The 27006-nt window shown below is 47.1% G+C and overlaps 1 protein-coding gene and 1 long non-coding RNA gene across 5 annotated transcripts; both read right to left on the bottom strand.

The window, feature by feature from the left end:
• Positions 1-666: 666 nt before the first annotated feature.
• On the bottom strand, positions 667-25776 carry LOC144712939 (Alg9-like mannosyltransferase family). 4 transcript variants are annotated; one of them, XM_078587367.1, is made up of 11 exons: positions 25656-25756; positions 25508-25569; positions 24591-24711; positions 23921-24025; positions 23551-23837; positions 22032-22313; positions 12692-12890; positions 12022-12173; positions 11203-11362; positions 10273-10364; positions 667-861 (listed from the first exon to the last, which is right to left on the bottom strand). In XM_078587367.1, the coding sequence occupies exons 1-11, from the start codon at positions 25695-25697 to the stop codon at positions 735-737; spliced, it is 1629 nt and encodes a 542-aa protein (XP_078443493.1). In that variant the 5' UTR covers positions 25698-25756; the 3' UTR covers positions 667-734. The 4 variants fall into 4 exon arrangements, with proteins under 4 accessions (XP_078443493.1, XP_078443490.1, XP_078443491.1 ...); XM_078587364.1 differs by having other exon boundaries at positions 25508-25776; XM_078587365.1 differs by lacking the exon at positions 667-861 and adding an exon at positions 1501-1722 and having other exon boundaries at positions 25508-25776.
• LOC144712942 (uncharacterized) lies at positions 17230-19360 on the bottom strand. The gene is made up of 2 exons (XR_013583910.1): positions 17478-19360; positions 17230-17404 (listed from the first exon to the last, which is right to left on the bottom strand). It is a non-coding gene; the product is annotated as an uncharacterized LOC144712942 (long non-coding RNA).
• Positions 25777-27006: the final 1230 nt, after the last annotated feature.

Raw genomic sequence — 27006 nt, 5'->3', positions numbered from 1 at the left:
GATTGGTTGCCCAGATATATACGCAACAATATGGTATCGACTACCAAGAAACTTTTGCTCTGAATACTATCCGTAATCTTAGTCCCTTTGCGCCATGTCATCATTGGGAACTGACTCAATATGAAGTAAAAAAATGCGTTCCTGCATGGTGAATTGAACAAAGAAGTTTATATGAAGCCTACTCCCAGATATGACCAACCATCTGGCCAAATCTGCCATCTTGAGAAGGCATATTGTATGGATTGAAACAGTGTCCCAAGCCTGAATAACAAAATTCACAAATGACTGACAGATCTCAGCTATCATCAATGTGATAGTGATCATACTCCTATCAACATAACTCATCTGAGATGATAATAGAAGTTATATCAACATAACTTCTATCATTATATACTCACATCAATGTGAATGTTCTTCTTGTAGGTCGGTGTAGCTAGATTCGAAGACTTCAATGTGATGGAGATCAATCCGAAGCTTATTCATACTGCTGATGATTAAGATATTGATCTTCTGGCCTATCAGCAACTTGTGAGAAAGATTATTTACGTAGCTCACACTTGGCCCGATATCTCTGACTCCATTTATGTTCTTAGTCAATTTAGGATGCATCCTGAGTAATTCATTCGCAGGCTGCTCACCACGCACTCTGTTACCTCAAGGGCACGATTATGTGGATGATGTTTACTTCAATTAAGCAAAATAAGTATATACATCATAGGGCATGCATGCTAAACTTACAAATTTTCTAAACAATCTGCGCAGGTACAAGGAAGGGCATGCAGTTCAGCACTGGAAGGACAAACAACACTGCTACTCACTTCACTTGGAAACTCAGCGGATTTGGGATTACGTCGGCGATACCTATGTTCATAGACTCAATCAGTCCAAAAGTCAAGAAAAGTTGATAAAAGGAAAGAGCCGAAGCAGATGCGCAAAAATGGATCAGACTTTGGAGCGCAATGGAGATTCTGAAACGTCTGCTGCACTGTTGAACAGCAAAGTTGACGCTGTAATTTTCTCTGTCAGAGTTTGATTTCGTGCTCGTCAATTCTTTATTTATTTTGAATAAGCACGTCCCATTTCAGATTGTAGAAGAGTACAACCGCTTACTCGAGAGCCAGCTCGAGAACCAGAGACAGGTAATCGACCATTTTTTACTATATGATGCCTAGTTCTGATCTAATTGCTGAAATTAGCATTTAAACTCTTCAGTTCAGGCTACTATCTCTCTCTTGAATCTAACATTATTTCGTTGTTTTCAAACAATTTATGCAAATCAATTTTCTGCATTATTTAGAAAACAATTGACAATAATTCTTTGAACAAGGGCACCTTTGATAATGTTTCTTTGCTGTCGTCCTGCCTAAAGGCAAGGCTTCCTTATTTAATGGGAAAACATGCATGAATGAAAATGAGGAGAATGCCCCTATTGGGCTAAAATGCCAAAGATACCCTTGGGGGTATAACAATAAAATTACCAAAACACAACTCCTTGGGGCTGAATGTGCCCTTTTCCTGCTCTTCACTCTGGATTTGAGGAAGAGAACCGAATTACTGGATCTCTCTCTGGCTGGTTTGAATAACATCTTACCAAAGCCTCTCTTCTTCGGATGAAATTTCACTTGTACAATTCAAGCATCTGTTTTCTGCAAGTAGTTTTTATTTCTCGCATATCTACACATTCTGGTCAATACTTGCACTACATCCTCCTGGAATCACCTGCTGAAACTTACTTGTGAAATAGCATTATGAAAACTTGATTTCGGAGGCTCGGGAGAAAAGAGAAAAAACAATTTTGGAAGCGGTAGAAAAGGCCATCTCGGAGAAACTTCAAGACATCCAACTTGAGATTGAGAAGGCAAATGAGGAAAAGACAATCGTTGAAGAGGTAATTTCTCTTCATGTTTTAACCCGATTTTCTCATGTTCTACTTGTCAGTCATGATATGCGGTTATTCATAATTTAAAAAGACCCTACGAGAATGTAATGAAAATATTTTATTCATATGAATACGAACTGGGCCATTCGTGATACTGATTCAAACCTATGATTTGTTTCTGATACTCAGATGAATGAGAAACTCCTAAAGGACCAAAATTTCTTCAGAGAAAAGCTCGAGAAAGTCGAAGAAAGGTACTCTTACTCCTTTTAGGATAGCTCTTTGCATCAGCCTCTTGACATGTTTAGTATTTATTTCCTTTATTTTCATATATCTCTTTCATATTAATCTTATTAATGATGGTATTAATCGTATAACCTGCCAGCTGCATCTTCATTCAAGAGAACCACATCGCTTGTATTGTGGATTTATCAATATTTTAATTGCAGGGAGACATCAGCATTAAAACTGAGGGACGAAAAAATCCGGGATCTAGAGGAAGAGGTAAGGCAGTTATTTTGGTTTGTGTCTCCATTTATTATCTTCATACATAATAATCTAATTGATACTAGAAATTTGTATCACTCCGCTTGAGTACAGGTGAGAGATATCTCCGTCTACATCCAAGCGCAGATAGCGCTTAGCGACATAGCTGACGCCGATGAAATCAAACACGGAAGCGTACTGCCGATGCCTGCTCGTCCAGCCTCTACGACTAAGGCAAGACGATCCTCAAAGACGAATAGAAGGCGGCATTAATAATATTAGCCGGGATGCTTTAAAGAACAGTCAGAAGTTTGTTCCATGGAATTTCTCAAGCTGAGAAAGAAACTAGACTGATTTTGTTCATTAGTTTTTGAGTCCAATCTCACGTCATGCGCTGTACATTCTCTAATTCAATATAAAGATTAATGGTTTGTAGGGCTGGCAAAAATGGGAGGCGGAGAAGACTAGTCGACAGTCCACGGGGTTTAACGATGTCAGCGGATGGTCAACTGGAATAAGGATTTGTTTGTGAGAGACTAGCTACTATGGGCTAATGGGCCCTATTCTATAAGCCCATTAGCCCATCTATCCTTCTCTCTCTTAGGGTATACATACCCACCTATGTACTTAGTTATGTGCATGTTATTATCTTCCTCTTTCCTTCTACAACATGGTATCAGAGCTCCAGAGCTCCTCACCTAGGGTTTGACATCGCCCGCACATTGCCGCTGCCGCTCTTGCAGCAGCAGCCGCCGCCGCCGCGTGCACGCGCAGCAGTACATCACCGCCGCGCGCACGCGCAGCAGCCCGCCGCGCGCCGCACGCCGCAGCAGCCCCGCGCCCCAGACGCCGCGACGTAGCCGCCAGCTGCCGCGTGCGCCGCCGCAGCCGCCAGCCGCGCGACGCTTCCGCAGCCCTAGCCGCAGCGCGCCAGCGCCGCAGCCGCCGCGCGCATGCGCGCGCAGCCTAGCTGCAGCGCGCGCCGCAGCCGCCAGCCGCTGCACGCGACGCCACAGCTCTAGCTGCAGCGCGCCACGCAGCAGCCGCCAGCCGCTGCGCCGCGCAGCCGCAGCGCAGCACGCCGCAGCGCCACGCGCCGCAGCCTTAGCCGCAGCGCGCCCACGCCGCAGCCGCCCGCCGCAGCGCGCCTGCGCCACAGCCCTAGCCGCAGCGCGCCAGCGCCGCAGCCGCCAGCCGCCACCGCACGCCGCTACCGAAACCAACATGCCGTTCGCTGAGACTGACTTCGCCGAGAGGCCCTTGTCCTACAAGGTGGCCCATCCGCTCCCATCGGTCCCGGAGGTGACACTCCTACGGGACCCGAATCTCCTTCAGTGGATGCGCTTTGTCGAAACCGCCCTGAAGGCACGTCAGCTCTTCAAGCACTGCACTGAAGAGCCCCTTACAGTCGACCACCCACACCATGCGGCGTGGGACGTTGAGGAATAGTTCGTCCTTGGCTGGCTGTATGCGTACACCCTGGCTCCCGACTTCCGCGACCGGTTTCCGCATCAGAAAATGGTCAAAGGATTCTGGGATCAGGCACGCTGCTTCTGTGGCCGGGACAACGACTGGTGGCGCCTTTATGCTCTTGCATGTCAGGCCAGCAATCTCCGTCAGGGGACGCTGACCATCTCTGAATATGCACTTGCCCACAAGATGTGGGATGAGGTGGACTATTATCTTCCACCCGACGACCCGACGTCGAAGACGTACCAGAATGTACTCCTCTTGCGGATCATGGGCTTCCTCAACGGCCTGAACCGTGAGTATGATGACGTCCGTCGTCATGCTTTGCACTGCAAAGAAGGTCCACCTGCTCTTGAGGAATTGGTGAAGGAGCTCCAAGAGGAGGAAAGTCACTTTCTCCTCCATGGGACTCCCTCCTCCGGTCCTCCGGGCGAGTCGACCGCCCTGCTTTCTGCCCCCACCGCGTCTGCACTTTCTTCCGGCGGCAAGCCCCCGGCTATCCTCCCTACGCCCACATCCGCTGCTCCACCAGCTGGGACGGCGGTTTGCTCATACTGCGGCAAACCGGGCCCCGGGAAGAACAAGTGCAAGAAGCGCCTGAATGATTGGAGAAAGAAGAAAGAGGCCGCCGACGGCAAGGCCATGGTGGCCCAGTCTGACTCATCCTCCGCCAGCGCCTCCTTAGTGACCATGGATCAGCTCCAGGCAGATTTGGCCCGACTTCGTGACCAGATGGCAGCCATGCAGAATCCATCCACGGCTTACTTCGGTGGTTTTGGTGCGTCTTCCACTCCTTCCCCTTCGATGAATGGTATTGTGGTCATACGGCTTTTCACTCTCCTGTCGTCTCTGATACTACTTGGGTCCTTGACTCGGGGGCCATCGAACATATGACCCCGAGTAATGCCCGGTTTGTGTCCTACGAGCGGCATCATGGTGGCCGTACTGTTCTCACGGCAGGGGGTGGACGTCTTCGTGTGGCTGGCATCGGGGCAGTCTATGTGGACGGTCTTGGTGTGGTCCACAACGTCCTGCATGTTCCCGACCTGCGGGCAGTTCTTATGTCTCCACAGCGTTTAGTTGATGCCGTCTCCTGTTCATTCCACCTCACGCCTGACGGTATGTTTCTGTCTGACAAGGTGGGCCGGACTACACCGATTAGGCGGGAGAATGGACTGCTGCTGCTGGATGACGGAGGCCGCTCCCAGTGCTTCATGGTGCACCGGACTCTACTCTCGGCGGCTGAGCAGTGTCGGGGTCGTCTTCTGATGGAGCATCAGCGTCTTGGACACCCACCTTTCTCTACTTTACAGCGTTTGTTTCCGTCGTTATGTTTGGGCGTGGACCTCAAGACTGTGATTTGTGAAGCTTGTTAGTTGGCCAAGCATCGTAGATGCTCTTTTGCTTCCTCTCCGTCTCACACTACGACCCCGCTGTTCCGCGTCCATAGTGATGTATGGGGGCCGGCCCCACAGCCCAGTCTGAAGGGCATCGCTACTTCCTACTCTTTGTGGACGAAGCTACCCGCTATACGTGGGTTTACCTTCTGACTGCGAAGTCGGAGGTTGCGCAGAATGTTCGACATTTTTGCACCATGCTCCAGACACAGTTCGGTCGCGGCATCCAGCGTTTTAGGTCCGACAATGCTCGGGACTTCTTCAACGCTGACCTCGACTTTTTCTTTCCCGATCGGGGCATTCTCCAAGAGTCCTCCTGTGTGGCCACCCCCGAGCAGAATGGCATGGCTGAGCGGCGGATCGGCTATGTTACCTCGACAGTGCGCACGTTGCTGTTGGACTCGAAGGCGCCTAGGCGTTTTTGGGGCGATGCGGTTTTGACGAGTACTCATCTCGTTAACCATATCCCCACCTCGCTCCTGTAGTTCTCCAGCCCCTTGGACCGGATGACTGCGGCCTTCCTGGACGCTTCCCTGAGGACGGGGCTCTTGCCTCGTATCTTCGGCTGCACGGCCTACGTCCATGACTCTTCTCCGACGTGACAAAGCTTGATGCTCGCGCCCTCAGGTGCGTGTTCGTGGGTTACTCTTCCCTCCAAAAAGGGTATCAATGTTACCATCCGCCCTCTCGGCGTTTCTTCATCTCGGCAAACGTCACCTTTGTCGAGCATGAACCCTGCTTTGGGGACTGTTCTACCTCATCACGCCTTCCGCTGGATGAGGCCCCTTCGGCCCCCCGTCTGATTGTGGAGTCTACCACCACCACACCACCCTCCTCCCTCCATGATCTCTCTCCCCTTGCCTCCTCTTCCTCAGTTCCCCTTGCGGGGTCCTTGGACGTGTCCTCCACTTCGTCTTCGTTTCCTGCCCCTCCCCCCTTGGCAACTCCTCCTCTCCCATTGGTCTCCGGTTCACCATCCTCGTCCCCTCCCGGTGAGTCGCCCTTGTCACCTGTTCGTGACAAGCCCTCGTCTCCATCCAACTCATCTTCCCCTCCTACCGCCGACATACACTCTTCATCCGGTGTGTCGTCTCCTACTCCTCCCGGGGAGTTCCCCCTTGCTTCCGCTCCTCCTTCTGTCGATGGTGACGATCAGTTGGGGTGGCCTATTGCTCTACGGAAAGGGGTCCGTCAGTGCACTACGGCCTCCCTATACCCTCTCTCTCATTTTATCTCCTTTGACCGGTTGAGTCCTCCCTACCGGTTATTTCTTTCCCGCATCGAGTCTGATCCTGTTCCTCGTCGCTTAGCCAATGCTCTCGCCTCTCCTTCTTGGAAAGCGGCGATGGATGAGGAGATGCAGTCTCTCCTCAAGAACCACACGAGGGACGTCGTTCCACTTCCCCCTGGCAAGAGGGCTGTGGACTGCAAGTGGATCCACGCCAAGAAGCATCATGCGGACGGGACTCTCGAACGCCTCAAGTCTCGGCTTGTGGCTCGAGGGTTCACTCAGTCCTATGGCGTAGACTACTTCGAGACGTTCTCACCAGTGGCGAAGATGGAGACTGTCCATCTTCTTTTGGCTCTTGCGGCCCATTTCCACTGGACCATCCGCCAGTTCGACGTCAAGAATGCCTTCTTGCATGGCGATCTGACGGAAGAGGTGTACATGCAGCAGCCGCCGGGCTATTCTCTCGGCCCCCCCGGTCACGTGTGCCGCCTGCGGAAGTCTCTCTATGGACTCAAGCAGTCTATGGCTTGTGGTTTGGGCGGTTCTCCTCCGTTCTGAAGACCGAAGGGTACACTCAGAGTAATGGAGATGCCTCCCTCTTCTTCCGTCACAGCCCGACCGGGATCTCCATTCTTGCCGTGTACGTCGACGACATCCTCATCACGGGGTCTGATGCTGCTGAAGCTGTCCGCCTGAGCGCCGCCTTGGCTAAGGAGTTTGAGATCAAGGCCCTCGGCCTTCTTCGCTACTTCCTTGGTCTCGAGGTGGCCTACTCTCCTCGTGGGATCTTCGTCTCACAGCAGAAATACACCGTCGACTTACTAGCATTGACTGGGATGACCGATTGTGCGCCGGTGAGCACTCCCATTGATCCCAACGTCAAGTTGGGCAAAGGGGAGGATTCACCACTGACGAATTCCCACCGGTATCAGCAACTGGTGGGGAAACTCCTCTACTTGACGCACACTCGGCCTGACATCGCCTTCGCCGTCAACTTGCTCAGTCAGTTTATGCATTCTCCCCGGGAGGTTCACCGTCAGGCTGCCCACCGGGTTCTTGCATACCTGAAGGGCTGCCCCGGCAAGGGCCTGCTCTTCCCTCGCAATACTGACCGGACCGTCAAAGTATACACTGATGCTGACTTTGCCGGTTACGTTGTGGATCATCGGTCTACCACGGGCTACTGCACGTTTGTTTTTGGCAGTCTTGTCAGCTGAAAAAGCAGCAAGCAGGACAAAGTGTCCCATTGTAGTGCCGAAGCCGAGTACCGCGCACTCGCCGATGGGGCCTCCGAGGGCCAGTGGATCTATGGCATCCTTCACGATCTCCGCGTGGAGTACGCCGGCCCGATTCACTTCTACTGCGACAACAAATCGACGATCGCGTTGGCCAAGAACCCTGGACAACAGGGACGTATCAAGCACATGGAGCGCAACCGCTACTTCTTCAAGGAGTGAGTCGACGAAGGGATCTTTGACCTTGATTTTGTTGCCTCCGCCGACCAGGCAGCGGACGTCCTCACTAAGGGCCTCTCCCGCCCACTTCTTCAACGTGCCGTCTCCAAGCTCGGCATGGAAGATATCCATACTTCGCTTGCGGGGGGGTGTTAGTTAGAGACTAGCTACTATGGGCTAATGGGCCCTATTCTATAAGCCCATTAGCCCATCTATCCTTCTCTCTCTTAGGGTATACATACCCACCTATGTACTCAGCTTTGTGCATGTTATTATCTTCCTCTTTCCTTCCACAACAGGATTCATCATGACCCTCGTCGGGGTCAGGTGGTTAGATCGGAACGGCTGGTCGACCCGACTACCTGCTTGGACGTGTCTGCCTAGTCGACCCGTGCGTCAGTTTGGATGCTCAGATCTGACCGAGGTCTCTCTGAGCCTTTTTAGACTGATCGGGTAAGTCAACCTCTGATACATTCCCATCGCACCTAGGAGTATTCTTGTAATTTCTTGCTCTAGGGGCATTTTTGCCATTTGATGTTTGAGGGCTTCTACCATTAAATGGTCTTAGCCCTCTGTTAGAGTCGTGATGTAATAACCAATTCTTGAAAATCATAGGGTTATATATACCCTCTTGTAAGGTCATCAGAGACCTTTTGATGAGTGGTCATTTTGTGATTTCTTGGCACGAGTAGCTGTATTCGGCTGTCGTGAGGGCAAGAACTCCCGATTCGGAGGTTATTGAGAGTTTGTTCACCTATCACTTTCTCTCTTGTTCTCTCTTACCTCTTTCCCCTCTCCCATTCTCCTCTCTCCCTCATCCCATTTCTTGATTTCGTTAGATCTCCATGGGGATCGTTACACCCTCCCCTTCTATTGCTTCTACAAGAAGCTATAAAAGTTGTCGAGTCTTGTATCTCCTCCCCGCCTACTCTTCCTCTGAGTTCCCAACAACAGTCTTACCTATCTTCCCCGATAAGAACTCTCGGGTTGTTATGAAAAATGGGCGGGGGGCGAGCCCCAACCCTTCCTTGGGGCCAGACTCTCAAGATGTCAGATTGGGATTAGTCAACCAAGGGGTCAGCTTGACCAATCTGACCAGTAAACCATATCAAGAAGGTTTTAGTTTCTTGGTTGGTATAAGCTGTGACAATTGCTGAAATTTGAGGTTTTTTTGGCTTCGTTTAGCTCTGTTGCCAAAGATAGTGATAATAAAGAAGGGAGCTTTCCTTTATCCTTCATTTGGTCCCAGAGTTCTTATAATCACACAGTCGTCAACAGCATCGCATATTCAATCATCAACAGCAATGGCACGGTAAACCACAAAGTCTGATCAAGTCAACCTTCTGATCTAGTTTCCTTGAAGTGAATCCCACAAACATTCGATTCAGATGAACATAAGTTTCTCATAGTTGATGCATCATTCCATGGTCTCAGAATTTGTATTAACATCACAGTCGTCGCTCTGATGGGCGAAGCAAGTTGACTACATTCTTTGCAAGCTCTCTTCATGACTAGGCATTGCAGATAGGTCAGGACAATTTCCGGACAAGACAAACTTTTCGTCGGAGGGATGGAATTTTGTCCACTTCCAATGCCCAAGGCGAAAGATGAGTTGGGATGGGACAGGATTGTTCCAATGGCCCATTAACCCCACTAAGTAAAAACTACTATATTAATCAACTTCGAAGTTAACTGTAGCAGTGATATGCCGTAGTGATACGAACCCGGATCTAGGCTCGTATCGGAGGGACGGTAGAGGACGAGATAAGGTAGAGATTCCCGGGTAGAGAGGTGAAACGGGAAGGATCGGAGAGGAGGCCGAGCAGAGGGGGTAGGGATCGGCCATGGACGAGCCGCCTGAAGATGCGGTGAGGTATATTCGATCTCGAGAACGGGATTGTAGAGGGAGAGGGGAAGGCCTGACCTAGACGAGGAGAGGGGAGACAAGAAGACCTCACTTCAATCAACTTCTTCTTGGCTGCCCCCCTAAAGGGAGGGCATCCCTATTTAAAGGAAATACATAATTGCCAAATGACTGAAATGCCCCTGTGGGCTAAATGACGAAACTACCCCTAGATAGGTTTAGGATCCTATCACGTAGCCATGGGGTACCGACGGAAGCAAATAGGTAAAGACAGTGTCAACAGGCAGGGATAGATGCTGCGACGGCTGCAACTGGCAACGACCGCAGTAGAGAGAATCAGAGAGGGATAGAGAGAAAAATAAGAGCGATGGAATTTGTGAAAGGAAATTGGAGGGTCTTATTCATGCATGATTCTTGAATTTTTAATTTCAAGGATATATTTTAACGACCTGCCGAGAAAGAATAAAATGAAGGGAGGTCGCAGTACTCACGACTTTGGTTTTTCCTCGTCCAAAGAATACACGACGATAGAAGCCTGAAGATTTCTGTCCACTTTGAAGTGGGCATGGAAAAATCTTTTCACCTGCCAAAAATGTAGAGGGGATTAATCATCGAAAACTTTCTTGAAATTCTTTTACCACATAAAATAGTCCAAAAACATTTTTCAACGAGTCTTTAGTCATATTCTCAGTTTCGCAGGTAGAAGTCTAACGTCAAGTTCGTATTCCCCTTCATAAAATGTCCATGGATAATTCTATACATCTTTATAGACGTCTATGAAATAAATTTAATCACTATTCTGCAAAGTTGTTAAGATTTCATAGATACATGGGAATTAATATGCAAGCTAGCGAAATACTAATGGAATTAAGGTGAGCATTTGCACCATTATATGTTGAAGGAGGTTCATGTCGGTCAGTTCTCCTAAGTAATGCAAAATTTATTACTATTCATTGAGAAAAGCAGGGACGAGATTCAGTGATTGATACCGGGGGATTAAACAATTGAAAATAAAATGGCATACATTTTATATTATTTAAAGATAAAAAATTAAGTCTTAATTCATCGCATTGTAATTGATGAACTCTTCAATACTTAATTGAAGTTTTAGCAGTGATTGAGATCAGCAGAATGCAGCTATTATTCTCACTGAGCTTCAGTATGACATCCGAGGATTTTGACAAGAAAAAAAAGTTTTATATAGTTTCTATTATTTACTATCAAACTTTAAGAGTTATACATTGTACTCTAGTGAATGAACCCTTAAATATTAAAGGTTTTAACTGTTATTCCCTTGCTTCCTCTGATCTTCCATAGATGGACTGTAAATGTATGTGAATAATTAATCATGGCAGAATGTTATTTGCTTCTTTGGCCGTGAGGATGTGATCAAAATAAAATGAAAATATGTCCTTGCGTACCTCAGAATATGAATAGGAAAGAAGAAAATCTTTCAACTGCTTTTCTTCAGACTCGAAAAAGACGATATGACTTGGCAAAGACCAATTTTTCGCCTTTTCTGACATGAACGCATTAGGATTGTTCATGAACCGATCTGACTCATCCATGGCTCCCTCGAAGCTGGGTATGAGGAGGAACAACGAATTAGGGAAAAAAATGTAAATCTATGGTAGGAAAATTCCAGGTAGGACTTGTTAATCAATCAAAATTTGAATCCGATTGATATGATACAATCAGAATCATACTGATCAAGTCTTTCAACTCGATTCCACTCAATCCGATTCCATTACCAGCGCCTACGCCTAACAGAGGTTGATATGAATTTAATACTGATCAAACCCTGCGACTTGATATGATCCATGGCTCTCTTCTCAAAGCGGGGTACGAGAAGGAACAACCAATTAGGGAAAAAATGTAAATCTATTGTAGGGAAATCCCTGGGAGGACTCGTTAGTTGATCAGGATTTTAATCAAATTGATTGGATCAATCTAATCAATCAGATCAGATTGATATGATCATGATCAGAACTATACTGATCAACGCTTTCAAATCATTTTGATCCAATCTGATCTGATTGCCAACTCATATGCCTAACAAGGGTCGGCAGTTGATCAGATTGATTTGATCAACCGATGATCTAATCTCAACCCTCAATATGATCGATTGAATCAATCAGATCGTGATTGGGGTTGACCAATAGATCAAATCATTTGATCTGATCTTAAGAAAAGGGAATTATATGATAGGGAAATTCTATGTAGAGCACTGAAAAGCTTACTTCGGGGAACAATCTAAGAACTGCATGGTCACATTTCTGTGTAGCGTGGAGTAGTATGGCGTAGCATGGCATGGCGTTAGAAAGAGAATGGCCTTTGCCTTACCGTCACGAGCCTCATGAGCTAAAAAGTTCATCACATCTTCACTCCCTCTCTGACTAGCATATTTATCAGCAGCAAAAAAATAAATAACAATAAGTCATAGCATTATAAGCAATATCAAATCATATTGATCAGTCAATCAGACAAATAAAAAATTATACCAAGTGGATTAAGCTCCTGTAAAGAGCCATATGTGCATTTTTGCAATTAAGGAAGATTAATTCAAACGGATAAGCAATAATAAGTAATTCACGTCATAAAAAATAAGAAAAGAGTACATTAGCTGTAAACCAAACAGATGAAAAAAAACACTTGGTGGAATAAGCTCATGGAAAGGGCCATAGCCCATAGGTGCATTCGTTGCAATAAAGATGAAGATTCAAACGACTGAGTGAAAATAAGTAATTCAGAGCATAATAAGATCACAGCACATTTATCAGTAAATCAAACAGCATTAAGCTCGTGTAAAGAGCAATAGGCATATTTGTCACGATAAGGAAGAAAAAAATCAAACAGTAATAATAAGATTCCATCACTTTTCCTCTGTAAATCAAACGGACGAAAGATCACCTGGTGGACTAAGCTCATGTAAAGAGCCATTGGAACATTTGTTGCGATTAGGAAAAGTACCAACGTCTTTCTTGAGGGGCATAGCTGGTAGAACGAAGATGATTTTCTCTGTTTACGAAGGTGACAGCTAGGAGCAGGAGCAGTGGCAAGAAAGTATCCGGAAAAAACTAGCGCTAGTGGAAGCACAGGTAGAACAAACCTGAAAGTTGCCCCCTTCAACAGTTAAAAGAAAATTTTCAAACATACTCATTACTTTGTATGATCGGCATTCATCAAAAAACACTCCACGTTGTGGCTCTCTAATACACTAAGAATTAAGACAACAGAAATTCAAGTTTTGGAATTAAAATTTTCATTAATACTTTTATTAACATTATTAAAGTGTCATAAATGGCTACAATGATGAGGTTTAAATATGTTTGAAAATTTAACAGTAATCTGAAGCATCGATGTTGGATTTTCCATTCATAGCTTTTTAATATTTAGATCCTCAATAATAAATCAAATAATTATCCATCGTAACATTTTTCTTCAAAAATAACTACTTTTTTTTTTGAACGAAAATATGGAAGACCACCCAGGGCCGGTAGTCTACCTGATTCCATTAAAATAAAAGTCATGTACAGACCATATACAATCAAGACCCAAAAAAGGGTCTGCCTTTCTGCCCCCTCCAACCCACAATGACACTAGCGCCTGAATGTCGTGGATGACATTCTCCACCGAAGGCTTCCTCCCCTTAAACGCCACCTCGTTCCAGTGTAGCCACAGCGCCCATAATGTCGCTAGCAGCCTCCCCCCACTCCAGTCTGCTCTGGGTCTCCCGAGTGTGGTTGAGGCCCAAAATGCCTCGTCGGAGGAGATAACCACCCTGGGATCTGCTGTGATGCCCATACTCTCTGAGCAAACTGACACGTGAAAAACAAATGGGAGCAGTCTTCGTCTTCGTCACTTGTGCACATACGGAGAACCTGTGTGACCAGCTTTCTATGCCTTAACAACCAGCTGAAGATCCGCACCTTGAGGGGAACTTTTTGCTTTATCAGCGTGTGGCATGTCTTGTTGATTGTCGAGTCGCCCCCCCTTCGCCCCGAATCTTCAAATATGCATCTTTCACCGAGAAGGATTGTCTCCGCCATACCCAACCATCTCGCGATTGCCTTGACAGGGTTAAGGGTAGAAGGATCTCTTGCATCCCCAATAGCTCCTCCAATCGTAGATCCGATGATGCCCCTCTCAGGTTAGGGACCCAAGCCCCTTCCCAACAGTCAACAACCTTGGCATTTGGATTCATTGTTAGGGCAAAGAGTCTTGGAAACTTCAGCTTCATGGTCCCTTGATTGGACCAGTTAACCGTCCAGAAGTAAAAATGTTAGTGAGAGGCCTCTCCTAGTGGGTCATGTTCTATAAACCCACTAGGCTCCCTCACTTATCACTAACTCATATTCTCCTCTCTCTCTCTCCTAGGGTATATATACCCCTCCTCATGTACATTCTAGTTAAGGAATTCATTCTTCTCCTTCCTCTAAGCCCTAGCATGGAGTTCAACATGGTATCAGAGCAAAGCTCTTGATCCCCATCTCTAGCCCTAAGCCTTTGTGCGGGCTTCTTCTTCTTCTTCTTCCCTTGTGGTGTCCTTCCCTCTCACCATCACCCTCTCAATCTGTTCTTTGCTCGCGGATCTCCTCTCCCTGCTTCCTTGATTTGGGAAAAGGGGGGGGGGCATTTTTCGTTCATCGCTGCTGCCCGCGAGCAGCCGCCCGCGAACCGCCGCCCGCAAGCAGCACCCGCTCGCGCACTGCCGCTCGCGAGCAGCGCCCGCAAGGAGCGCCCGCGCGACGCGCCCGCCAGCAGCCCGCAAGCAGCTGCCTCCCGCAAGCAGCCGCCTGCGCGCAAGCCGCCGCCCGCAAGCAGCCGCCGCGCGCGCGCCGCCAGCAGCTACTGTCCGCCAGCAGTGTCGGACCGTGTTCGTTCTTCGCTGCCGCTGCTGCTGTTTGCCGTCATGTCGACTACCTCCAGCATGGGCAGTGATCCGTCTGCATCCACCGCCCTGACGCCAACCCAAGCAGATTTCACCGCGCTGACTTTGCCCGGGAACTCCCGCCGAAAATCGGTGTTCCTCTCCCTCCGCCCGGATAACTGCCGCCTCAGTGCTCCGAACTTGATGTCGCGTGGCTGAAGTTCGCCGAGTACACTCTGCGCGCCGTCTGCTCCAGAAACATCTCACCTGCCAGCCCCTCCCCGTCACGGACCCGCACTTCCCGGCCTGGAGTCCCGAGCAGTACTTCGTCCACTCCTGGCCCTTGACTCACTCTCTCTCTCGGGAGGTCTATGACAAGTTCCTCCACCTGACAACTCCGCGGGAGATCTGGGAGCACGCCCGTCGCTACTGCGGGCATGATGCTGATGACTGGAAGATCTTTACTTTGGCCGAGCGGGCGAGTGCACTCCGACATGGCACCATGTCCATTATGGACTATAGCCTTGCCCACCAAGCCCTGTGGCGCGAGGTGGACTATTACATGCCGGTGGGGATCCGACTGCGCCGACCGCCATGCTCTCAAGCTCCGCTACATGTCATTTCTCGACAAGCTGAATCCGGAATATGCGGATGTCCGGCGCCGGGCTCTTCACTCCCAGACTCCTCTTCCGGACTTCGATGGTCTGGTTAAGGAGTTGACGGAGGTTGAAAGCAGCCTTCGTCGTCAACGTCCGCTGCTGGACCTGCCTGCCGAGTCCCCCGGCGAGAGTGCTGCCCTCCTGTCCCGCCCTACGGAGCAACCTCCCTTGCTGCCCAAGCCTTCTTCGGGCTCTCGGGCACCGGTGGTTTGCTCCTACTGCGGCAAGCCGAATCATCTTGAGGCCCGGTGCATCAAGAAATTTTTGGACAGTACCCGGGATCCAGAGGCCGCCCCCTCGTCGTCATCAGCTCCTGCCTCGTCGTCTCGCCGGTCCCGCAAAGCCAGAGCCCATCTTGCCCAGGCACCGGCCCCGTCGCCCTCTAGCTCCAGCCATCCAGCCATGACTAATGACCAGCTGACTGCCGAACTTGCCCGTATCAGCTCCCAGCTGGCTGCCCTGCAGACCGCGTCTTCTTCGCAGCCTACCGTGGCTCACTTCAGTGACTTCGGTGCGTTCTTCCTTCCCAAGTCAGATCAGTGGTATTGTGGACACTCGGCCCTCCAAGCTCCCTTCGTTTCGGATACCACCTGGGTGCTTGATACTGGGGCCACAGAGCATATGACCCCGTTCAACCACCGGTTTGTGTCCTACGAGCGGCACCTTGGTGGTCGAGCTGTCCACACGGCGGATGGGGGACGACTTCGCGTGACTGGTATCGGGTCGATCCATGTGGATGGCCTTGGTATCATTCACAACGTCCTTCATGTTCCGTCCCTTCAGACCTTACTTATGTCACCGCAGCGACTCGTCGATGCGGTCCATTGCTCGTTCCACATTCAGTCTGATGGGATCTTTTTGACTGACAAGGTGGGGAAGACTTTGCGAATTAGGCGCTCGGATGGCCTACTGCTGTTGGACGAGAGGGGGCGGTCGGGGACCCCGGTGCAGCGGTGCTTGTTGACGGTCGAGGACCAGCGCCGGCAGCGGCTTCTACTCACTCACCAGCGGCTCGGGCATCCGTCTTTCCATGTTTTGAAAAGACTTTTTCCGACATTGTGTACTGGCTTGGACCTCTATTCTGTTGCTTGTGATGCATGCAAACTGGCGAAGCATCGCCGGGCCTCCTTCCCTCCGTCGACTTCTCACAGTGATGTTCCCTTATATCGCATTCATAGCGATGTATGGGGTCCGTCGCGACAGGCCAGCCTGAAGGGACACCGGTGGTTCTTGATCTTTGTTGATGAGGCCACCCGTTACACGTGGACCTACTTGTTGCTGTCCAAGAGCGCCGTCTCCTCGACTGTTCAAGCCTTCTGCACCATGCTTCAGACTCAGTTTGGCCGGACTATTCAGCGGTTCCGGTCCGACAATGCGCGGGACTACGTCAACCAGGAGTTGACCTCGTATTTCACCGCCCATGGGATTCTCCACGAGACGTCTTGCGTGGCGACGCCCGAGCAGAATGGCCTTGCCGAGCGGCGTATTGGGTATGTCACGTCGACTGCCCGCACTCTCCTGCTGGACTACCACGTCCCGTGGACTTATTGGGGGGAAGCCGTTCTGACGAGTACTCATCTCATCAACCGGCTGCCCACCTCGCTTGCGGGGGGCTGTTAGTGAGAGGCCTCTCCTAGTGGGTCATGTTCTATAAACCCACTAGGCTCCCTCACTTATCACTAACTCATATTCTCCTCTCTCTCTCTCCTAGGGTATATATACCCCTCCTCATGTACATTCTAGTTAAGGAATTCATTCTTCTCCTTCCTCTAAGCCCTAGCATGGAGTTCAACAAAAAATCAGCCCCGTCCCCCAGTCTGGGGTCAAAAAACTCACGGATGTGGGGTATAACTTGACGTAGGCCACTCTAGAAGGGGGATTCTGATACGTTCCTCCGCGGACGTATCGTGTAGTTCGCCTTGTACTCAACAATTCAACAATTCAATAGCACGATTCAACGTCTAAGCGTTCCACAGGGGAGAGAAGGAGAGAGAGGAGAGGAAGTTCCCCGGGTGGAGAGAGAGAGGGAAACGGGAATGGCCGGAGGGGGGAAGGTGGTCTGTCGGCTCCGCGATGAGGAAGAGGCGCGTCGACCTACACACCAAGAGAGAGAGAGATGAGAGAGGCCCGGAGAGGGAGACAAGGGAAAGGATGGGAGGATGCTTACTTCTTGATTGCCTACTTGTCTCCTGGTGGTGCTCTCCCTTAAGTAGGAAGAGGGGGGTCATGGGCCGGTACTTTGGTGTGTCCGTTCCCGGCCCGCTTGCGGATGTAGACCTTGTGGTGGATCATATCAGATTCCCCCCTAACTCTAGCCCAGCGCGTCTCCCAATCCATTGTGGAGCCATACCTGTCCATCAGGACCTTGAAGACTTGTCCCTCTGCTGATGACACAATTCTTTCCACCCATTTTGACAGCAGGGCCAAGTTCATGGATTCCAAATGAAGAATCCCCAGTCCTCCTTGCTTCACTGGTCTACTTATGATTTCCCACGCTACTAGGGCCACTCCCCCACGCGCCTCCTTGCTGTTGCCTCCCCAAAAGAACCTTCTCATCAAACCCTCCAGCCGATTTAACACGACTGCTGGAATTTTGAATACCGATAAATAGAATATAGGAATTACTGAAAGCACTGAACGCAAGAGCACTAGACAACCCCTGTTTGATAGAGTTTTTCTCTGCCACCCCTCCAGCCTCTTCTCCACTTTCTCGACCACTGGTTGACATTCCGCAACTAAAATACGCCTCCCTGTTAGTGGGAGATACAAGTAGTTCATTGGGATCGAACCTTGTGTGTGCCTAGTGCAATGGCGCATTGCTCCTCTTCCGAAGAAAGCACAAAACCCACAAAAGCCAACTTGGATCGATTGAGTTGCAACCCCGAGAAGTCAGAAAATAAGTCTAATAAAGCCGACATGGTACATCCTTCTTTCACCAAACCTTTCATGAAAAATGTTGTCATCTGCATATTGTATGTAGCAATGGGATACCCTCTGGGTAGCTTGCCGTCTGAAAGCCCTCAAAAGGCCTTGCTCACAAGCTTTTGTGGTGCAGGTGGCCAAACTGTCAACAGTAAGGACAAACAGCAGTGGTGCTAGTGGACAACCCTGTCGAACTTCCCCTTGTGGGTGGATCCATCCCCCCTCGGCTCGGCCGTTGAGCATGACCGAGCATGAGTGGGATGAAATACACCGCCTCACCTAAGCCAACCATTATTCGGGGAAACCACGCTTTTGCATTACAGACCATAAAAATCTCCAATCAAGCAAGTCATATGCTTTCGCGAAGTCAACCCTCCAAACGATGCCCTTAGTCATGTTTGTCTTCCATGTTGATACAATCTCTCCTGCCACTACCTCACTATCTACCAGCTGCCACCTGGAATGAATGCCGACTGAATGGGACTGATTAAGTCCCCAATTATTCCCTTAACCTGTTCGCCAGTACCTAGGCAATGATGAGGTATATAGAATACGACAGTGCGATGGGCCTAAAGTCCCCAACGTTGATGGCACCTGGACACTTTGGCAATAGAAAGGATGTGATCTGTTGAGTCGTTTCAGGCCAAAGTTATCCCACCGGAACTCGTCTAATGTGCCCATCACCTCAGACCTGACCACCTCCCAGAATTCACTAAAGAAGAAAACTGAGAAACCATCGAGGCCTGGCTCGCCTTCTCCATTTAATCCTTGCATAGCCTCCTGCACCTCTTTCACGTGGAATGGCTTTACCAGCTCGTCTTGCTGTTCTTGTGTCACTTTGGAAGCGCTCCTTCCGCTCCATCTCCATTGGTTCCCAGCCCCTCCTCTAGTTACCGATCTGAAGTGATCTGCCAATGCTCCTCCGACAGCCTTTGACCTGACAAATTTCCGATCCCCCACTTGCACATGAAGTATTTGGTTTGAGCACTGCCTTCCATTTGCTAATGTGAAATGGAGTAATCCGAGGAGAGAGAAAGCTAGGGAGAGAATTAGAGAGAGAGAGATGAACACCAGAGTTGGGGCACAAAAGATGATCTATTACTGCCAAGAGTTCCCCTTTTATACACAAAAAATCCAGGGCACTAGGCCCTTTCAAATTCAAAAGAGAGGTTACTTGTTTAACAAGTAACTGTTGTTAAACAAGAAACCGTTGGAGGGTCCAACGGCTAGTTTTACTAGCCGTTGGACTCTGGGCCTGTCCAGGACAGGCCCAGAACATATCAGGCCCTTAGTGGGCCTGACATTCCCGCCCTTAGTGGGCCTTCACTAATGGGCCCTTAATGGGTCCTTAGTGGGATTGTAATGGGCCCTTAGTGGACCATTACTGGGCTGCTAATGGGCCTTCCAGGGGTCCATTAGCAGCATTCTAAGGGGAGTTAGCAGTTCTCTTACTACCCTAACGATTCTATTACAGTTACATGGCCTTAGGCCCATGGTTAGTGCATCAATCCTTAACAGCTACCAAGTGAAAGAACCGAATATTGGCATCCCATTCTTTCAGCCGAAGTTGCAGTGAGCGTTGCCTCCAATCTATCTCTAGCTTTCTGTTCTCTTCTTCCACTACCTTTCTATAGGTTTTTCGCTCGTTGCGTTCAGCGTCTGTCAAACTCCGAGTATCTTTTGTGGCATCAAGTTGTTGGACTTTTGACAAGGCTTCATCTCTTCGATGGTGTCTTTCTTCTTGGATCTTTTTCTTAAGCTTATCAGGTGAAGGCGAAGCTTTGCCAATTTGTTGACTAGTTGCATCGTGGAGGTGCCTTGGACGGGTTGAGACATCCACCATGATTTCAATTCTTCTTTCAACACTTTTTCTCTTAACCATGACTTATCCATCTTAAAATACGTGGGTCCATTGTGGCCTGCGTTATCCTGCCAGATAATTGGGACGTGGTCTGGATATCGGTCTAGGAAGTGCGCTCACATCGGCCAATGGATATTTCTCGAGGAGGTCCACCAAACAGAGAAATCTGACCAGACGGGATAAAGTAGTAGGCCCCCTCGTATTTCGCCATGTGTAGGTACAGTTTGTCGGCCCAATTTCTTGCATACTCACGCCTGAGATAAAAGACCAAAACTCCGCCAAACCTGGTTCTTGCCCTAAAGTTCCATTTGGCCTGTCCCCTGACTCTAGCATTACATTGAAATCTCCTCCAACCAGCATTGGGGTCTCTTGGAAGAGTGAGACCACATCGTCCAGCTCCTCCCATAGCCTATGTCGACAGGCCGCAAGAAATGGGCCATAAACTGAGGCCACCATACATAGAAAATTGTCACTTCTTCTCCTCAATTTTACGACCACCACGTGCTGACCCTTCCAAGAGCTCTCCTTGGCAAAAGTTGATGTATTCCAAGCCACCAGTAATCCCCCAGATCTACCAAATGCATTGACTGCCACATATCCCTCAAGGAAATCTCATCCCACCAAGTTCCATGCCTTAGCATCGCATTTCTCCAGCATCGTCTCTTGCAACCAGACTATGTCGGCCCCACATTGCCTCAAATACCCTCCCACCACAATACGTCTCCCTTCATCGAGGAGCCCATGCACATTCCAAGAGATGCATTTCATAATTGGGATGAATGTTGCCCCCCTTGTCTCTGTGCTGTTAGAAGCTCTATTTTCCCAGCCAGTTCAGCTATCGTCAGATGCATGCTCCAGTTTTCGGTTCTCCGGTTGTGACTAAATGGCTTTTCAGTCTACGTCTCCTTGCTAGCCGGACATCTTGGTATGGGCTCGGCCGACGATTGTCTCGAGGTTGTCTTCTTTGTCGAACCTTCCATTTTCGAACGCAATCGATCGTATTTTTCCGTTTTCAAAAATAACTTCCTGATCGAAAAATTGTCCACATGTGAATCCTTTATGAAGTCATAAACCCACATATAAGTTTTACAGTAAATCGTCGAAGGAAAAAAGAAAGGTGATACATTACTGACAGTTAAATACATCCAGAAGAAGAAGAAAGGAACCAGTGTATCACATGCAGACGCATGTGACATTTTATGAATGTAATGGCCGTACATGCCATTACTAGAATGCTGCGGCAAGAACCCAATAAAGGGGTGGGCGAGCAAATGGAGACGACACTAAGGAGCTGTCAGGGACTAAGGAACTGCCAGGGACTTCCTACCTGAGAAAGAGATTGAAGAAGGGAAAAGACGCGACTGCCCTTAAGAGGGGTTAGGGATCATATCACTGTATCACATCTGATCGTCTTTAATGTTTACTGCATGGTCTCCCCCTAGGAGGGCAGCCAGAAAGTGTTTTGTCATTGCAAGTGCTCGAACCTTCTCCACTCTACAACTAAACCTCGTCTCAACCTCGATCCCCGTCTCTTGTGATTGTCTTCCCTTCAACTGCGTCTTCAGGTGGTTTGTCACCGGTGGATACCTACCTCTGTTCTCCTCCTCACCCGGATAACTCTCTCTCTCTCTCGTTTCCCTTTCAACTCCATTCTATCTCTACAGAACTGGTGCATTTCATCATCGAAATTACATTGAAGCCAGTATGTCCCAATAGGAACGTGTCATATGATAACCGTATCATTCACCAATCCCCACAAGACAGCACCCAAGACCATACATTCTGAAGGGACAGTTGCAATCTAGAACAATATGAATGAAACATCAACTGTAGGTTTTTAAAGTTTAAAATATCAGAGTTAAAGCTTAGAAGTTCATGGTAAGACTTTTATTCATATCTATGTATAATTGGAAAATAAAAGTATCTGAAAGTGCAAACCTGAATTCCTTATGACCAAGGATGCTGTAGACTCCCAAAACCCAAAGTATCAGACCCGATAGTTTCCATTTCTTTGACTGGATTACTCCCATTAATGAAAAGGGTAGAAACGTAAATAACATAGCAGGGAACCCCTGGCTGAAATACCAGTGCCACTTGTGTGTACCGTAGTAGTCTCCACCAGAAGAAAGAAGATTAAATTTAAGAAAATTAAGGGGAACAAGAACCAGAGAACCATACATTAACCAATCTATCGCACATCCAATTGCCAGACCAAGCGCCCTGATTAAAGAAGAAAAAATCAGTGGTAATGACATTGATTGGGAGACATCACATCAGATGAAGTCCAAGCATTCTGAGATTTGCAGATTGAAAATCAGAAAACTTACGCCAAAAGATTAGTTGGGCACTCATCACATGGCTATTTCACGAAGCAAAATGTAATAATCCCTAAACTTTATACGGGGTATTTTCATAATTTTTCTTTACGTTAATTCCCTTAAAATAGATGCAGCCCTCCCATAAGAAGGGAAGAAAAGAAGTTGTCAATAAATCGACTGGGAGACCTTTTTGGAGGAGGTTCAGGCACAGATCCTGGCCTGTAACCAATTTTCCTCTACCTTTATCGGTCGATCTCCTTCTCTACACTTCAAAGATCCATCCCTGGAGGAGACCTTCCCGAGATCTATATCACAAAATATTGCAATAAGATAATCTTTGGAGAGAAAGTGAGTCTACAACTTCTGTCTTAGAATCTGAGAAATTTGAGGGACGTGAGAACCAGCAACGAGGGTTCATACAAGCGATGATATTACCTTATTGTCATATCATGCACTGTAATATCCAATATGAACCCAGGCAAATGGGGCACACTAGGGCCTGAATATCCAGACGGGCATTTTGAGAAATCTCCTCTTGTGTAAGTAAAGGAACTTCGTTGAGGATAGATGAGGAATAAAAGGGCCACTCACAGCCATGGCGGGTTCCAGACTATTCTATTCCATCTCTAGAATGTATAGCCGTTTGATAGAAACAGACTCAACTTGACCAAGTTACCCTGGTGGCCAAACATCTACCAAGTGTGTTTTGGATATTTTGCCACTATGAATACATGTAGCTCTCCAATAAGGGGGGGACTTGAAGTTGTCCTTCCTTAAAGGCTGTTGTCATTTGGCGTTCCATATTTTTCAATCTGTCTCTCGCTCCTTCTCTAAGATCCTTTCTCTTAAGAGATCTAGGACCCAAACCATGACCAGATTTGATGAATGATTTTTTTTGAGAATATTTGATAAATGATAGCAAGTGTTTGAACTTAGTAAGGCACAACGAAATTCGAGTTATTCATTATGGGAAGATTGATGGTATTCAAATGGTTAACCCCCACAGGCAGAAAGTTCAATGGCTTATGTACGGCATTCTACAACGTTCTGCAAAAGTAATGAAGTACAATTGATATGATAATAATAATGGATCCATAAAGGCACACATGATTTATAAATCGAAAAAATCTTATACTAACCCGATCGGGATAACCTCAAAGAGGAAGAATCTAAATCTGTCTTTAGCCATGACAAATTCCCAGATCCCAAGATAAATCCAGGTAATAGCGCTGGTGGGCCTTATAATGCAGGTCACCGCTGAAATAAACAAAGCAAGCTTCCTTGAGCTGCTGCATGCTGTTCCAGATGAAGAGTCGTTACAACTCCAATAAAATACGCTGACAACAGTAAGCACTGTCTCCAGACTGTTGGACAATGTTCTTGGAATACAGAAAAACATAAACCAGCATGTCAATTGGCAAAACAGCTAGGAGAAGTAATCAAGGGGAATCCAAATTCGTTGAGAGACTGAACAGAAAAATAAGCAAAAACGGAATATTGGAAGGATACAGTCCATTGAGCAACACTCTTGTTGAATAAGAGATAAGAAAGTTTGTAGACGTAGAGATCCCCAAAAGATGCAAAAAAAGATTGCAGCAATCTAGGAGATTTAATCTGAAAAAAAGGTAAAAGATCAAATAAGTTAACATGTTGAGGCTAGAGTTATACAGTTTTCGCTATCAGGTCACAGATTAAAAAACATACAAAAAGGTGCCATTGAAAATAGATGCTTAAAAAGTCGCCCCAAAATAAAAATAATAATAGACAAAGACAGGAAGTCGCAAAGTGATTAATATTGTACGCCAAGATTGTAATTTTTTTTTTGATATGGTTCCAAAGTCATATTAGGGATACTTTTGTCAATTACCTTTAACGTGTTCCAAGATTATTCCCCAATGGAAACCTAACCGAGGTCTCTATCGATTCCCAAAATTGAAGCTTAATGAATACTCGGATTCAGTAAAAAATTTCCTATGAAAAAGGCACTTAATTTTCGCTCACGAAATGGAAGACAAAAAACATATTCTAAAACATCTAGTTTGGACACGTCTGTAATAAGTTGACGGGCGTTTGAATTCTAGATCCAGGAAAAGAACACGGTTATCACTGTTTCTCATCAAAATAATAATATTAATAATAATATAGAATAATGAGAATAAATCCAGAAGAACAATCTTACCATAACCCAGGGCACATCGTCTAAGTGGAGGAAATACAATATTTTATAGAGCAAGAGGAACACCATCGGATGAAGATAGCTTCTGATACCCTCCTTCCATTCCCATGTCAAATGGCCATACCTATAATTTTCACCATTCCACGTCCATTAACAACATAATAATAAGGAAACGAACCATAAATGTCAAAATTTCACCATATTCCTGAATGTTTCAGCATTGTGCCTGGTGGGAAGTGGAAAATGGAAACATGAATATTTTAAAGTCAACCCACTATATGAGGAAAGTAGTAAATAATAAAAGCTTGACGATATTGTGCCTGAAATCATAAAAAATAAGAAAATTTGTCTTAAAATGACGAGAAAACACCATGACGCGGAAAATAGTACCGCTGTAAAGATTTTTGTGAGGAAATGCCAGATGGAACAATTGGATGGCACACACGGAAAACATAATAAAAATTAAAGTCGGGAAATGGGCAGTAGATCTCCAAATTTCATGATGTATCCTCGAATTATCTGCATTCTTCCAGAGAGGAGTCAGAAATGAGGAAAAAATGGAACATGAAGAGGAATTTCTAGAAATGAAGTGACAGAGATCATAATCATGGAGAAGAAAAAAATTCTAAACGAAGGGGAAAGACATGGTACGAAATCAAGGAAACAGACACAAAATCTCAGATTTTCATGTTATATCCTCGAAGTTTCTGCATTTCGTCAGAACAGTGTTGGCAACAGAAAATTGTTTAAGTGTTGGCATCTCATTAGTCTTAAAACAGTTAAATATCGATAATAAGAAGCAGAAACCATAAAAACGGAGAAGAAATAGACTCAAAATCACGAAGAACGTCAAGATACGAAAACACATCCGCTGTAAAAGTCCCAACAGAGGAGACAAAGCAACAAAGAACAAGCATTACCCAAAGGCAACACGGTGAGCGACCTCCAAAGCTTGCCAATGCTCGTCTGGATTGAAGTAGGTCTGCACCAGCAACGAATTCACAATTCGAAACAGCAGGCACAGAAACCATAATCTCCGCTGAGAAGCGAATAACCAGCAATCTAAACCTCCAAATCTCTCATTCCGATCGTTATAGCTCGATCCATCATCGATCTGTTCTTCCGGTCGATCCCCTCGATCGCTGACCGCCGAGGATCGTCTGCGAGTTGCCATTGCGAGAACAGATTTTGAACAGAACGACTTTATGTACTAGTCAGATTTGGGGACGGATGACGTTTCATCATCCGTCCCGTCCCGTCTTGACCTTGTGGCAAACTAGTCTTAGCCAGGATGAGCTGGATTTCAAATGTCTTATGTTCGGGTGCTGGTGATTTACACTAAGCTTACAACCATCCTCTGTCCCGTCCGTCATCCGTTCCGTTCATTCTCTTCTAGGGAAGGACACGGTCTGACCGAAGTTCGGTTAGCCAAGACGTCATCGAGATGACCACAGATACGGGATATCGGATATCGAACGAGAACCAGATATTGGATTTTGAATCCTTCTATTTGGGTGCTAGTGATATACGCTAAGCTTACAACGGTCCTCTATCACTTCCGTTATCCGTTCCATCCCTTCATCGCCTTGTGGTAAACCACTATTAGCCAGGACGAAATAAAGATATTTTCAGATGTCAGACATCAGATAGATATCGGTAATCATGTTTTAAATGCCTCGCAATTTGGGTGCTGGTGATTTACACTTAGCTTAGAACTGTCCTCTGTCCCTTCTGTCATATGTTCCATCCTTTCATGACCTGGTGATAAACTACTATAAGCTAGGATGATATTCGAGACGACAAGGGATACCGGATATTGGATATCAGACGTATAAAAGATACCAGATTTTAGATTCCCATCAATTGGGTGTTGGTGATTTAGACTAAACTTACAACTATCATTTGTCCCTTCCACCCAAACCCCTAAGACTGAACTGGATAGAAACTACAATTCTTTGACTGGAGTAACAAAATCGTTGTTCTGTCTTGTCCTACTCCATTGTCTTTCCTTCAAATCAAATATACTGGCCTTACAAGATGGATTTTCCTCACAACCAGATTCAAACTGGTTAGTTAAAACAAAGACAGAGGTTGAGGCACAAAGCCCTTGTTAGGACAGGTATGTGTCTGCCTGAGGGAGACAGTGATGTAGCTCAAAAACATCTAGACAGTGGTCCAATTATCCTGACAAGGCCTTCCAATGATTGGTCCACTAGGGCTGAATACTACTTTTATGACTTCAAATATGTCCCAAATATATTTCCATTTGGCTTTTGATAGCTGGATATTAGGAGAACAACATGTGTTGGAGATGTTAGGTCATTCTGTCACATGTTTTGTCATGTCTTCAAGGCGGTCAAAGATGTCATTATGACACACCCTTTGTTGGAAGCATGGCTGTTAGAATCTGATGATAGGG

Source organism: Wolffia australiana, chromosome 15 (assembly GCF_029677425.1).
Source record: "Wolffia australiana isolate 7733 chromosome 15, ASM2967742v1".
Classification (NCBI taxonomy): Eukaryota; Viridiplantae; Streptophyta; class Magnoliopsida; order Alismatales; family Araceae; genus Wolffia; species Wolffia australiana.
This window is presented reverse-complemented; position numbering and strand designations above follow the sequence as displayed.

Excerpts from the sequence above, each read along its gene's own strand:
- LOC144712939 (XM_078587364.1), bottom strand. The coding sequence starts at position 25,761 with ATGGCAACTCGCAGACGATCCTCGGCGGTCAGCGATCGAGGGGATCGA. Across the intron at positions 22,314-23,550 it reads TTTGAGGTTATCCCGATCGG|GGCGCTTGGTCTGGCAATTG; the intron begins GTTAGTATAAGA and ends TTCTTTAATCAG. Across the intron at positions 12,891-22,031 it reads CTTGGTCATAAGGAATTCAG|GTTTGTTCTACCTGTGCTTC; the intron begins GTTTGCACTTTC and ends GGCAACTTTCAG.